At 47.7% G+C, this 13351-nt stretch overlaps 1 protein-coding gene across 1 annotated transcript; it reads left to right on the forward strand.

Annotated features, from left to right (window-relative positions):
* Positions 1–11041: 11041 nt before the first annotated feature.
* CYP8B1 (cytochrome P450 family 8 subfamily B member 1) lies at positions 11042–13351 on the forward strand. The gene has a single exon (XM_075919778.2). It carries the CDS (start codon positions 11138–11140, stop codon positions 12668–12670), a length of 1533 nt encoding a protein of 510 aa, XP_075775893.1. The 5' UTR covers positions 11042–11137; the 3' UTR covers positions 12671–13351.

A 13351-nucleotide genomic window follows, 5' to 3' on the forward strand; every position in this document is an offset into this window, starting at 1 on the left:
AAGGTCTTGTCTATATCCCAGTAGAAGCCCAAGTGGGGTTTACACCAGAGCTGCTTGCCTCATTTTCAAAGCCGTGCAAGCCACACTAGTGCAAACCCAGCTTTACACTAGTGCAGTGTGCCTACACTAGGGTTTTACACCAGTGAAACTACCCTGGGGCAAATAAGCTTCGATCAGCGCCTAGTCCATGATGAATATTGAAGCACTACGTAGCTCAGTGGATAGTTCTCTGAAAACATCCACTCAAAGTGCAGTGGCAGTCAAAAACGTAACAGAATGCTGGGAACCATTAGGAAAGGGATAGATAGATAAATAAGACAGACAATGCCATATTGCCTCTATCCAAATCCATATCCATGGTACACCCACATCTTGAACACTGCATGCAAATCTGGTTGTCCCTTCTCAAAAAAGGTATCTTGGCATTGGAAAAGTTACGGAAAAGGGCAACAAAAAATGATTAGCGGTGTTGAACAGCTTCCATATGAGGAGAGATGAATAATTTGGGACTTTTCAGTTCGGAAAAGAGACAACTAAGAGGGGATTTGATAGAGGTCTGTAAAATCATGACTGACATGGAGAAAGTACTATTCACTCTCTGTCATAACAAGAGAACTAAAGCTCACCAAATGAAATTAATAGACACCGAGTTAATCACAATCAAGAGGAAATATAGTCAGCCCATGGAACTCTGCCAGAGGATGTTGTGAAAGCCAAAATTATAACAGGCTTCTAAAAGAGACAGATAAATGCATGGAGGGCAAGTCCAGCAATGGCTATTGGCTGGGCCTGACAAACTGTGGCGAGAGCTACTCGCCAGCCCCGCACCGCGCATGCGCGCAGCGCCAGTGAATGGGGCACACGGAGCGACCAGCTGAAATCTACTCGCCAAGGGCGAATAGAATCAGCAGTTTGTTGAGCCCTGGCTTTTAGCCAGGATAGGCAAGGATGGTGTCCCTAACTTCTGTTTGCCAGAAACTGGGAAAGGGCAACAGGGAATCTTCTATTCATTCCCTTCGGGGTACCCGGCATTGCCCATGATTGGAGGACAGGATACGGGGCTAGATGGACCTTTAGTCTGACACAGTTTTGCCATTCTTTGGTTCTTAATGAATAGTGAGGCCTTAATGAAAGAAAATTCTTAAAGGAACAAGGTAATTTGAGCAAATGGGTGTTAAAAAAACAAAAGGATGCTGGAAAAATTACTTTGGAAAAAGAAAGGTACTAAAACATTAGAAGCATAGAGGAAAATTAGGACAATGAATGCAAGACAGAGTGAGACTAGTTCTATATCAAGCCTCGCTGTAAAAGGCATAAAAGCTCACGTGCAGAAAAAGCAGAAGCCCTCACAGAAATATTTCAGTGTTATGAATGATGAAAGTGAGAGCATGCAAATTTATCTAAAGGGAAAAACTTTTAAAGAGAATCCTGAGTACTGACAGGGGTGGAGGAAGATGAGGTGTCGATATTACATGAAAACTTCTGTCTGAGAGAACTTCAAAAGGCTACAGCTAAAAGCAAAAAACCTGCTCTGGGCAACGATGGCAAATGTAATGAAATGTTAAAACACCAGGATGAAGAGACTTGCAAATACTGCTAACATTGGACAACAATATATGGAGAAATGGTGAGCTACCAATCGAGCAGAAACACGTGGTTATAGTCCAAGTGTGGAAACCCGGTGAGCTGCAAATAGGACTTGATGTGCAAAAGTGAAGTGCTCTCACATTATGAATGGGTAAAGCCATAGAAGGAATGGAAGCAGAAGTATTAACAACATATCTAGAGAGACGTGGACTTAGCAACAAAGTGTAAAGTGGGTTCCAGGGGGTATAAAGCACCGTTGATTGTGTAGCAAGAGTAGAGGCAGCAGCCCAAAAAAGTGTGAGAAAAAGAATATATGATAGTAGCCTTCCTACCTAGTGAAGAAGTATGGATATGTCTACACTGCAAAGTTAATTCAAAACAACAGCAGTTATTTCGAATTAACTTTAATAGCATCTATACATCCGAACCGCTATTTTGAATTAAATTAAATTAAACCTCATTCTACAAGGAGTAATGGCAAATTTGAAATAGCTATTTCGAATTAAGTGCTGTATAGACACTAACTTCGAAATAGGGGGCCTCCAGCCCTTCCCAGGGAGCCCTGGTGGCCACTCTGGGCACAATCAGGAAAACTTACTCTCCTCTGCCCCAGCCCCGGAGCCATTAAAGGGGTAGACCCTGGCCACAGTACCTGTGCCAGCTCCAAGCCTGCCAGCCTAGAGCCAGCAGTGGCCACCGAGGCCCCTGACCCAGTGGCCCCAAAACATGAGCCAGCAAGCCCCTGGCAGCCAGCCCTCCACTGCTCCCCAGGAGCAGTCTGCCAGCTCCCAGGAGCCTGACAGGGGCTTGAGAAGGCAGGCGCCTTCCTGCTCGCTCCAGGGTGGAGATCATGGTCCTTATTCAGGTTTGGGGGGGATGCCCCCAACATCCATGATCTCCACACTAGACGGAGGAATGTGGCCGTCTGCAGCAGGATGGCTGCCAGCCTGGACACCAAAGGCCACATGCGAACCCAGGAGCAGGTCTGCATGAAAATCAAATTGGTCTGGCGAGACCCCCAACCCAGAGCCCTGAGCTTCCCCTCCCCCTTCTTCCCCTTGTTTCCCCCTTCCAGCTCCCTCCTTCCAGGTTTCCCCCTCCCCTTTCCCACCTCCTTTCCCCAGTCTCCCCAGAGATTCATCCCCCCCAAGTTTTGTTCAATAAACCCAGTTTCTATTTTTGAACATAAGTGTCTTTTATTTGACATCAGGAAGGGGGGCTAGGGAGGGGTAAGTGGAAGGACGTGAGGGAGGAATGGGGCACGAGCCCCCGGTGGGGAGGACCGGGGTGGCTCTGAGGGCTCCTCGGGCTGGATGCTCTCCCACAGGGCCTCCTGGATCCTGACAGCCCCCCAATGGACCCCCTGGATGGCAGCCAGCAGCAAGTGCAGCCAGGCTGAGGGCAACGACCCCACAAGATGCACCGGCGTGCCCAGGGGCAGCTCTGGCCCCATGTGGCCGAGTGCTGCGGTGTCCCGAGTGTGGGCACTCAGGGCACTCCCAGACAAGACTGCTTTGCTGTCCCTCATCGAGGTAGACAAGCAAGCGGGGAACCCTAAGAACTGTCTGTCCGGGGTGGAGGTAGGGTCCCTTTAAGCATGGAGCTCAGTTAGCCTCAGGCAGCAGCCCCACGCACTAAGTCCTAACCTGATGCCCTCCCGGCACTGGTTCCGGCCAGCCTTAACTTTGGTTCAGGGTCCACTCAGTGTGGACACGCTATTTCGAAATAGCAAAACGCTATTTTGAAATTGTTTTTGTGTACAGATGCGTTATTTCGAATTAGCTTAATTCGAATTAACTATTTTGAATTCAGTTAACTTGAATTAACGCGTAGTGTAGACATGCCCTATGGCAGGGATCTCCAACCTTTTTAAGCACGAGATCACTTTTTGAATTTAAGTGCACTCCAAGATCTACCTCAAATATAAATACCTTTGTCCCGCCTCCTTCCCGCCCCTTCTCCAAGGCCCCGCCCCTGCTCACTCCATCCTCCCTCTCGTGCCTATCCTCACTCACGTTCATCAGGCTGGGGCAGAGGGTTGGGGGTGCAGGCTCTGGTCTTGGATTTAGGGATTTGGAGTGTGAGAGGGGCTCTGAGCTGCTCTTGGGGCAGGCAGTTGGATGTAAGAGGGGGTTCTAAGTGCAGGATGTTTAGATGCAGGGGTGCTCAGAGCTAGGATAAGGGCTTGGGGTGCATGAGGGGGCTCATGACTGGGGTAGGAGTTTGGGATGTGGGCTCCATCTGGGCACTGCTGGTGGCTCCTGGGTGGTGGTGCAGTAGGGCTAAGGCAGGCTCACCTGTGCCCTGGCCCTGAACCACTCCCAAAAGCAGCCAGCAAACACCATCCCTGGTCCTGTTGTGCCTCCTCTCTTCTCTGTGGAGAAAGGATACAAAATGGGAGAGGGGGCACCCTGACATCAGCACCCCTCTTTTCCCTGACCTGCACAGAAAGCAGGAGACTCCCAAGGGGAGGGGCAGGAGATGCACAGCAGTGGGGGTAAAGGGCAGCTGAAGTGTAGGCACTTGATAGCCTCTTGGCCAAACCAGTCAGGATCACCTGTCAGAGGCTCCAAGATCTACCAGTAGATCCCCATCTACTGGTGGGTGACCACTGCCCTATGGGATTCATTATGGAGAGAGGGCTTTATTGAATAAAATACCACGCACGGCCATAAAAGGAAGATTACATAGGCAGATAAAGGATTTCTCAAGGTCAGAAATGGGAAAGCCTACAGTCAAAAACGGCACTCTGCAGAGGCATGTCAGCAGTTCTACTTATTCAGCAGAACGATAAGCAATTTCCAGGAAAGGCTTAGGGCAGAAACACGCATATCCTTCTTTGCACAAGCCTCACGATACAGGATATAAACAGGATCCATGAAATAGAAGAGAGATGAGTTAACAGAGCACATGGGAGATGTGCAGATTGGGGAACAATGTGGGGCTCTAAATTTTCAGTTCTCGGAATTAAAGGACTGATTTACTAAAAGGAAAATGAAAAAAAAAAAAACTATGAACATGGGAAAAAAAAGTTTGCAAACTGTCTGGCTACGTCTACACTGGCCCCTTTTCCGGAAGGGGCATGTAAATTTCATGAGTCGTCGTAGGGAAATCCGCGGGGGATTTAAATATCCCCCGCGGCATTTAAATAAAAATGTCCGCCGCTTTTTTCCGGCTTTTAAAAAAGCCAGAAAAGAGCGTCTAGACTGGCCCCGATCCTCCGGAAAAAGCACCTATTCCTACTAATAAGAGCCTCCGGAAAAGGGCGCTTTTTCCGGAGGATCGGGGCCAGTCTAGATGCTCTTTTCCGGCTTTTTTAAAAGCCGGAAAAAAGCGGCGGACATTTTTATTTAAATGCCGCGGGGGATATTTAAATCCCCCGCGGATTTCCCTACGACGACTCATGAAATTTACATGCCCCTTCCGGAAAAGGGGCCAGTGTAGACGTAGCCCCAATGTATGGCCAGCAAATAGGTATGGTTAACAGCTACAAATTCCTGGGTGTGACATTAGACAGTAAGCTAACATGGAAGGATCACATTGAAAATATGGTAGATAAAAGTAAAATCAGTGTACTTAAAGCTATTTCTGAAACCATGAAGGGTGTGGGTAAGAAAGTAGAGGTAATGCTGCGTAGAACATTAATACCCAGAGACTGAGTATGGATGCCAAGCGCTTAGTTCAGTATAGCATCCATATGAACACAACATTGAATATACTAGGTCAGACCAAAGATTAATCTTGCCCAGTATTATTGCTTGCCCATCAATAAGTCACACAAGCAATTTCCTCAACCGTTCCAGCCCTTCCTGTGCTATAACCAGTACCCACACCTTACTCAGATGAGAGGTTATGAAAACCAATCTCACCAAATCCGAACAGGTTCTCCCAGTCCCAAAGGACCAGCCAGAGGCTGCATCTATACTGCAGCACTATTTCAGGATACCGGAGGAATCCCAAAATAGCTATTCCGCATCTTTTGAAGCCCATTACTTCAAAACGTAACGGGCTCACTATTCCAATGTCCTTGTAAAACTCATTCCATGAGGGGTAAGGGATGTTTCAGAACAGTGATTTAGTTTTAAATAAGTGCTATGTAGACAGTGCCAAATTTCAAAATAAGGTATTTCGAAATAAACTATGCGTAGCTCAAATTGCATAGGTTATTTTGAGCTCTGGGTGCCGTGCAAATGCACCCACCATCCCAAGTCAATTTATACTTTAGATCTTACCCAAAAGAGCACACTGTGCCAATCCTTTAGAATCTAAAATCTAAAAGCTTATTAAAAGAAAGAAGCTGAGAGTAGAATTGTTAAGGAAAGCAAAATGACATTACATTCACCAATCACAAAGTTCCTGGTGCAGGCTCGTAGTAAAGCTGCTTCTGAAGTGATGACCTATAGTGAAGACAAAGAGAGGAGACTCTTGGGCCCTTTTTATAATCTTGCCCATCTGGAGGGAATCCCATGTGTGAAGATGGCATCCCATTGTTCTCGATGTATGACTATGTCAGGTATGACTCTTTTACATGCCTGGTCACAACTGAGGATGCCAGATTCAGGATAAACTGCTGAGAAATAGGACAGATTCACCCCGGACAGAGGATTGTTCTATTATTAGATATACCAAGTCAGTAATAAAAGTAAACTTCTGTCTCACCACACTGGTTCGCAATAAGTTGAAAATGCAATCTCTTTAGCCACTCCACTCTTGATTTCACCACCCACCCAGTGGACATTATGATGAGTGGTTACTGAAAACCACTACTATCACACAAAGGGTTCTTCTCCTCTCAAACGATTAGCCAAATAGCCAGGTGTATAACTCAGCTCTTACCCAATAATACTGCTGCTGTCAGTCCTATAGTACCTGAAAATCTAAAGGTTTATTTAGAAGAGAAGAATAAACATCAGGTCTGTAGCAGAGATGAAATAAACTACTGACTTGTAACATCTCTGGTAACTCTCAAAAGATTGGGCCCCATCCATGATAACTGAATTCACCTCATTATCATTAGTCCTCTGCATAGAAATGTAACACTCCCAACTTTGTATGCATGTATAAATCCCTGTCAAACCAACGCTTCCAGGTCATGCATCTGTTGTAGTGAACTGCAGATTAGAAAAATGTATGCCCTAATAAATGTATTAGTCTTCCAAGTGCCACAGGACTCCTGGTTTTTGCTGAAACAGACTAACACAGCTACCGCTCTGAAATTTGTCCCAAATGAATGGACTTAGGTCCATTCATTAAAACAATCCTTTTAGTATAAATCCATAATCTAGAGTTCAGAGCAGGAAAAGTCAACATGGAGGTTTGTTGGGTTTTTTTTTACTTTGTGTTTGAAACAAAATTTCTTGGCACATGGCAAAGCTGACAGCCTCAGTTAGTGGAAAGTTACAAGCAGAGTCCTCCCTAGGAGGTGTGGGGCCTGGGGCAACTCCCCTTCCCCTTCCCCAAGTGCTCCAGGCGTGGGGCCAAGGACAACCTCCCACTGCAGGCCCTACCTCCATTCCACCCCTTCCCCTAACCCTTGCTCCTACTCTGTCCCCTCTCCTGCTCTGCCCCCTTGCCCAAAGTCCCTCCCCTCTGAGCAACCAACGGTTACCAGGGGGCACGGTGCAGGGCGGCCTCAGGGGGTCTGTCCCCCCTGCACTCACAGCAGGGGTGGGAGCCGGAGCGATCCAGCCGCCTGCTCACTGTGCCCCGTCCTGCTGCCCTCTCCCAGCTCGCTGCGTTCCCTTCACCGCAGCGGCATGAAGGAGAGCACCCCGGCCCCCAAGGAGGGCTGGGAGAGGGCGGGGCGGAGCAGAGCGAGAAGGTGCTGGGTTGCTATGGCTCCCATCACCACAGTTAATGCAGGGGGGCCAGAATCTGGAAGATGACTCTGGTTACAGGGACAAGATGGAATCCAGGGTCACAGGAGCAATTCACAAGCCGTTCCCCATATTCTAAGGCAGGGGTAGAGAAACTTTTCTGGGTCGGGGGCCACTGACCACAGAAAAATCAGTTGGGGGCCACACAAGTGAGAAGCAAAGAAAAAAACCAGTGCTGACCTGGCCCCCAACTGAGAAGGGGAAAGGCACTCCACACATTTCAGGGAGCCTGGCTAGTAGATTTTGTGTGCTCCAGCCCCATGGTGGGGCTGCAGGGGGGCAGTTGGAGCACCAGCACAGGCTCCCCAATGCTGAGCAGTGGGGCTGAGCCTTGGGGGCTGGATCCAGGGGAGCCAGAGGCCACATCCAGCCCCCAGGCCTTAGGTTCCCCGCCCCTCTTCTAAGACAGCCCCACAGGAATGGCTAGGGTGGCCAGGTGCCTTGTTTTTTACAGGAAAGTCCAGTTGAAAAGGGGACCTGGCAGTGTCTGGTCAATCTTCCTTGCCAGACACAAGGGCTACGTCTGGATTGCATCCCTCTGTCGACAGAAGGATGCAAATCAAGCACATCAAAATTGCGAATGAACCCGGGATTTAAATATCCCGTGCTTCATTAGCATAAACATGGCCACTGCTTTTTCTCTAAACGGATTTTTTTCAGAAAAAAACGGCAGTCTAGACGCAGATCTGTCAAAAATAATCCCTTTTTCGACAGATCCTGTATTCCTCAAAAAATGAGGTTTACAGGATTTGTCGAAAAAGGCTTTATTTTCGACAGATCCGCGTCTAGACTGCCGTTTTGTCCCCGAAAAAACTCCGTTTTGAAAAAAAAGCGGCGGCCATGTTTATGCTAATGAAGCACAGGATATTTAAATCCCGGTTTCATTAGCAATTTCGATGTGCCTGATCTACATCTCTCCGTCAACAGAGAGGTGTCGTCTAGACACGCCCTAGAAGTCTGGTTACTGAAGTAACCACAAATCAGCCTCCATACCCGGATGGTGGGAAGAGCAGCTGGTGCTGCCTGGAGGAATTGGAGCTCAGCTGAAGAGAGAACTGGCTGCGTAGGAGAGAAGTAGGTACTGACACCACGTTGCCTGGACAAGGATCCTGTCTACCCCTCCCGCCCCACACACACACCCCACTTTACTTGTCCCTGCCCCCTGCCTCACTCCAGGGACTGACACCCCAATTCCCTCCCTTGGGCTTGCCAGCTTTCCAATTTCTGAAAACTGAACACCGAGCAATAGTGCAGAAACTTCTATCCGTCCTGTCTCTTTCCCCCTTCCCCGCCCCAGGCTCTGCCTCCTGCCTGGTCCTCTCCTCCTGCCCCTTCTCTGGATCCTCTCCACTTCCATGCCCTCACCCCACCACTGTGCTCATAGGTACTGGAAATTAGCAGTGTGGGAGGGAGGTGCTGCAGCACCCACTGGTTTAAAGTGGTTTCTATTATAGTCAAGATTTCCAGTTTGGTACAACAGCCATCAGTCCCCACTATAAAAGTTGTTTCAACCCCACTGCACGTGGTTTAAGCAAATATAATGAAGACACTGTATGATTTCCTTTTATATGTCCACATATTTCCTTGCTAACAAACAAGAAAACTAATCATGTGAATCATCTATCCACCTCCCAGGAATTCAATGTAAACATGCATGAAACTTTTCCCTACAAATGAGTTTAGTTTGGTCCTCCAAGCCCTATTCAATTTTGGACCAATCAGCACATCCCTCTTTCTAAAGCCAGTCCTTAATTACATTTGTTACTAAATAATGTCTTAATCTGGTCAAGGATTGCCACAGGAACTCACGTGTCTCTTTCTATTCTAGTTTTGTATCTTCAAGGTTCCTAGAATACTGTTTAACTTCTTTGGCATCCAAATATCAAAGATGTATGGACATGGTGCCAAACTCTACATAATAGTGAAATTATAAAAGGAAGTTATATGTTGTTCATATACCAGAGCAGGATTTGAATTAAAATCTTTAAGATTTCAGTATCTGCACAGAGGATAAAACGCACAACTTCCAATAACAACAAAGAAAAGTTATGTCTGATGCTCTTCTCACTGCGCTGAAGTGAGTGGGTTGTTTTGTTTTATTTTATTTTTTGTTTTACCTTTGTCTATCACTGTTCCTTTAATTTCTACTTGGCAATCTGCTGATTCTGAAAATATTGAGCAAAGACAAAATACTTCAGCACTGTGCCACGTGCCAGCAATATTCTAGGAACCCTGAAGATACAAAAAAAGAATAGAAGGAGACATGTGACTTCCTGTGGCAATTTCAATCTGCATTTGTGTTGAAGGGATACCGAGTTCAGCAAGAGGAAATTTTCTGTTTAAAGATGCTGGCAAAGGTAAAATAAGTTCAGATAATGCTAGCTAAAACTGCAGCATCTGAATTTGCTAGGGTTATTCCTGACATGAGCCTTTAATGGTCAGGTTCATGTTTAGTTTTTCTTGCAATCCGAGTTAAAGAAATTACTATGCACCCCCGCTCTCTTCCCCTCCCCAATTACCTGCCCCAGGCCATCATCCAAGCTCTCTGCACCCATTTCCCTCAGGTCACAACTCCCTCCCAGTAGGGTTGCCAGGTGTCCAGTATCAGCCCTGTAAAAAACCCCAGAAAATACCAGACATGTAAAATGATGCTTTTTTTTTTTTTTTTTTTTGCAACTCTATCTCCCAAATGCTGCATCCTCTCTTACACCCTTCCCCCAGGCCAGAATCCTCTCCAGCACCCATACCCGCTCCCTCACCCTATACCCCATTCCCCTGCCCAAAGCCATCACCCCAAACCCTCTGCACCCCCTTCACCCGAATCGCAACCCCCTCCCGGACCCTGCACCTCCTCCTTGAGACCTTCCCTCAGGCCAGAATCCTCTCCTGCACCCATACTCCCTCCTGGACTCTGCACCAGATCAAAACCCCTCCTTCACCCAAACTCCCTCTCAGATTCCACACACCCTCCTGCACCCAGTCTCATACCCCAAGCTCTCTTCTGCACCCAACTTCTGTCCCAGACTCCAAACCCCCTTGGTAGAAATGCAGCCCTTGAGCACTTGCCAAAATCTTGGAGTGGCTCCCCATTAAAAACTATTGCCCACCCCCATTTTAATGTCTTCATACGGGACCCCGTTCCAAACTCCTACGTATTTTTGTTGCCCTTTTCTAAACCTTTTCCAATTTCATTCTGCCCTTTCCTCTTCAGTTCCACCCCCACTCTGCCCTATCCCCTCAGGCCCGGACCCTACTTGTTCCTTCTTCCTCCTCCCTACTGAAATGCCCAAACTGGAAGAGCTCTATGTCCTTGCCATGGCCCCAGGGTCACAACAGGAAGCAAGAGCTGCTCCAGAGCTGGGGCTGTGGTGAAAGCAGATTTTCACTGGAGCCCCAAATCTGTCTCTGGTAACGCGAGGTTTGGGGAGGCTTTGTCTCCCCTCACCTTCATTACACACGGCCCAGGCTGGCCGTAAGAGTTTGTGGAGCTATTAGGAAATGAAATAAAAACTGAGAACTCAGCATTTGTTGGCAGAGAGTTAATCGCAAACAGAGAATGAGGCTATAAGTCAGGCTCTCCTAGGCTGTCTATCACAGACAGTTGATAAACACAGCACTGTACCTTTCCTTTCAGTGTGCTTGGAGTCCCTGCTCCGGATCACAGCTCTCAAGCCATGGCTTTCTGGGAAGCAGTTCTCTACGTACTGCTAGCCTCGATTCTCTGTGGGCTCTATCTCCTGGGAGCGTTTCGAAGGAGGAGACCGCAGGAGCCTCCCCTGGATAAGGGCTATATTCCATGGCTGGGGTACGCACTAGATTTCAGAAAGAACAGCGCAGAGTTCCTGAAAAAGATGCAGAAGAGACATGGGGACATTTTCACTGTGCTGATTGGAGGCTACTACTTCACCTTCGTCATGGACCCCTTCTCGTTCGGCACCATTGTGAAGGCGCCCAGAGCCAAACTCGACTTCGAGACGTTTGCGGTAGAACTGGTCATCAGGGTTTTTGGGTATCACCCGTGTCAAAAAGACCATAAGACCATTCAGCTGGCCAGCACAAAACACCTCATGGGCGATGGGCTCGTGGTCATGACCCAGGCCATGATGGAGAATTTGCAGACCCTCCTGTTTCACAACAGGGGTTCAGGAGAAGAGGAGAGACCCTGGCAGCAGGATGGACTCTTCCACTACAGCTACAACATTGTCTTCCGAGCTGGCTACCTGGCTTTGTTTGGAAACGAGCCGGGGAAAGGGACACAGCGTGAGGAGAAAGCCCAGAAGCGTGATCTCGCCCACTCCGAAGAGCTGTTTAATGAGTTCCGGAAGTACGACCGCCTCTTCCCCCGCTTGGCCTACGCTGTGCTGCCCCCCAGGGATAAAATGGAAGCAGAGAGGCTGAAAAGGCTCTTTTGGAAGGTGCTTTCTGTGAAGAACAGCTATCAGAAGGATAACATCAGCGGGTGGATAAGTGACCAAGAACAGTTCCTGGCAGAGGCCGGGATGCCTGAGTACATGCGGGATCGGTTCATGTTTCTGCTTCTCTGGGCAGCTCAAGGTAACACAGGCCCAAGCTCCTTCTGGCTCCTCTTGTATCTCATGAAACATCCCGAAGCAATGCAGGCTGTGAGGAAAGAAGTGAACACAGTTTTAAGAGAAGCTGGTCAGGAAGTAAAGCCAGGCAGTCCTGTGGTGACCATCACCAGGGACATGTTAATGAAGACCCCAGTCCTGGACAGCGCTGTGGAGGAGACCCTGCGCCTCACGGCAGCCCCTATTCTGATCAGAGCAGTGGTTGAGGACCTGAATCTCAGGATGGCCAACGGCCGGGAATACACCCTCCGCAAAGGGGACAGACTAGCCCTCTTTCCCTACGTCGCTGTGCAGATGGACCCCGAAGTGCATCCTGAGCCCCACACCTTCAAATACAACCGGTTCCTGAACGAAGACGGCACCAAAAAAGATTTCTACAAGAATGGGAAAAAACTGAAATATTTTAACATGCCCTGGGGTGCAGGCACCTCGATCTGCCCTGGGCGGTTCTTTGCTGTCAATGAAATCAAACTGTTTGTGTTCCTGATGGTGGCTTACTATGACTTGGAGCTAGTTAACGAGAAAGAGGAGATCCCTCCGATAGACGTAAGCCGATGGGGATTTGGTTCCATGCAGCCCACTCACGATGTCCAGTTTAAATATCGGCTACGTATTTAATTTGAAAAGGTGACTCCCTGCTGTTGTAGCCCTGTTGCATACTGACTCCATAATTCAGCCAGGAGGGATTGATTTCTCAGATTGAATTTCTGTCAGAGATTGGTCTGTGTAAAAATCTCCCCAAAGTGGCATGGCCCATAAGATGATTGGCATGACCTTTCTCTTCAGTTGACAACACAGCACCACTCAAAACTTTAATCAACAGGGTGGTCTGACTTGGAACTCTCAGATTGCATCAGAAACGTCCCCGTTTCCCATTGCAGAATTGTAACAAGCTATGTAAATGAACAAACAAAAGGAACAGGAGTAAGCCCAATACTTATTCTTTTCTTTGTCTTCTCTGTCCTTATGTTTCTCTTCTTTTTCTCTCTTGTTTTTTCTCTTCTTTTTCTTTCTTTGCTTTTTTTCCTTTTTATCCCTCCCCCAGCAAGGGGGGGGGGGGGGAGATCCATGAAATTTTAATAGATTGAAAAGGGGTCTGTATGCTCAAAAAGGTTGGGAACCACTGAGCTAGAGAAAAGTGTTCCAGGGATTAGTTTAAAATTGTTGTGACTATAATACCAATGTGCTTTGATAAATGTTATTCTTCTGAAAAGAATGCTGTCAGCCTATTTAGGTCCCAATAACTCCTATTTTTAAAGCAGAGATTGTATTAGGAATAAATCTGGCAATTTGACATAC

Source organism: Pelodiscus sinensis, chromosome 2 (assembly GCF_052426305.1).
Source record: "Pelodiscus sinensis isolate ZL-2025 chromosome 2, ASM5242630v1, whole genome shotgun sequence".
NCBI classification, from domain to species: domain Eukaryota; kingdom Metazoa; phylum Chordata; order Testudines; family Trionychidae; genus Pelodiscus; species Pelodiscus sinensis.

Bases quoted from the DNA above. Each gene is read 5' to 3' on its own strand.
- CYP8B1 (XM_075919778.2), top strand. From the start codon at position 11,138: ATGGCTTTCTGGGAAGCAGTTCTCTACGTACTGCTAGCCTCGATTCTC.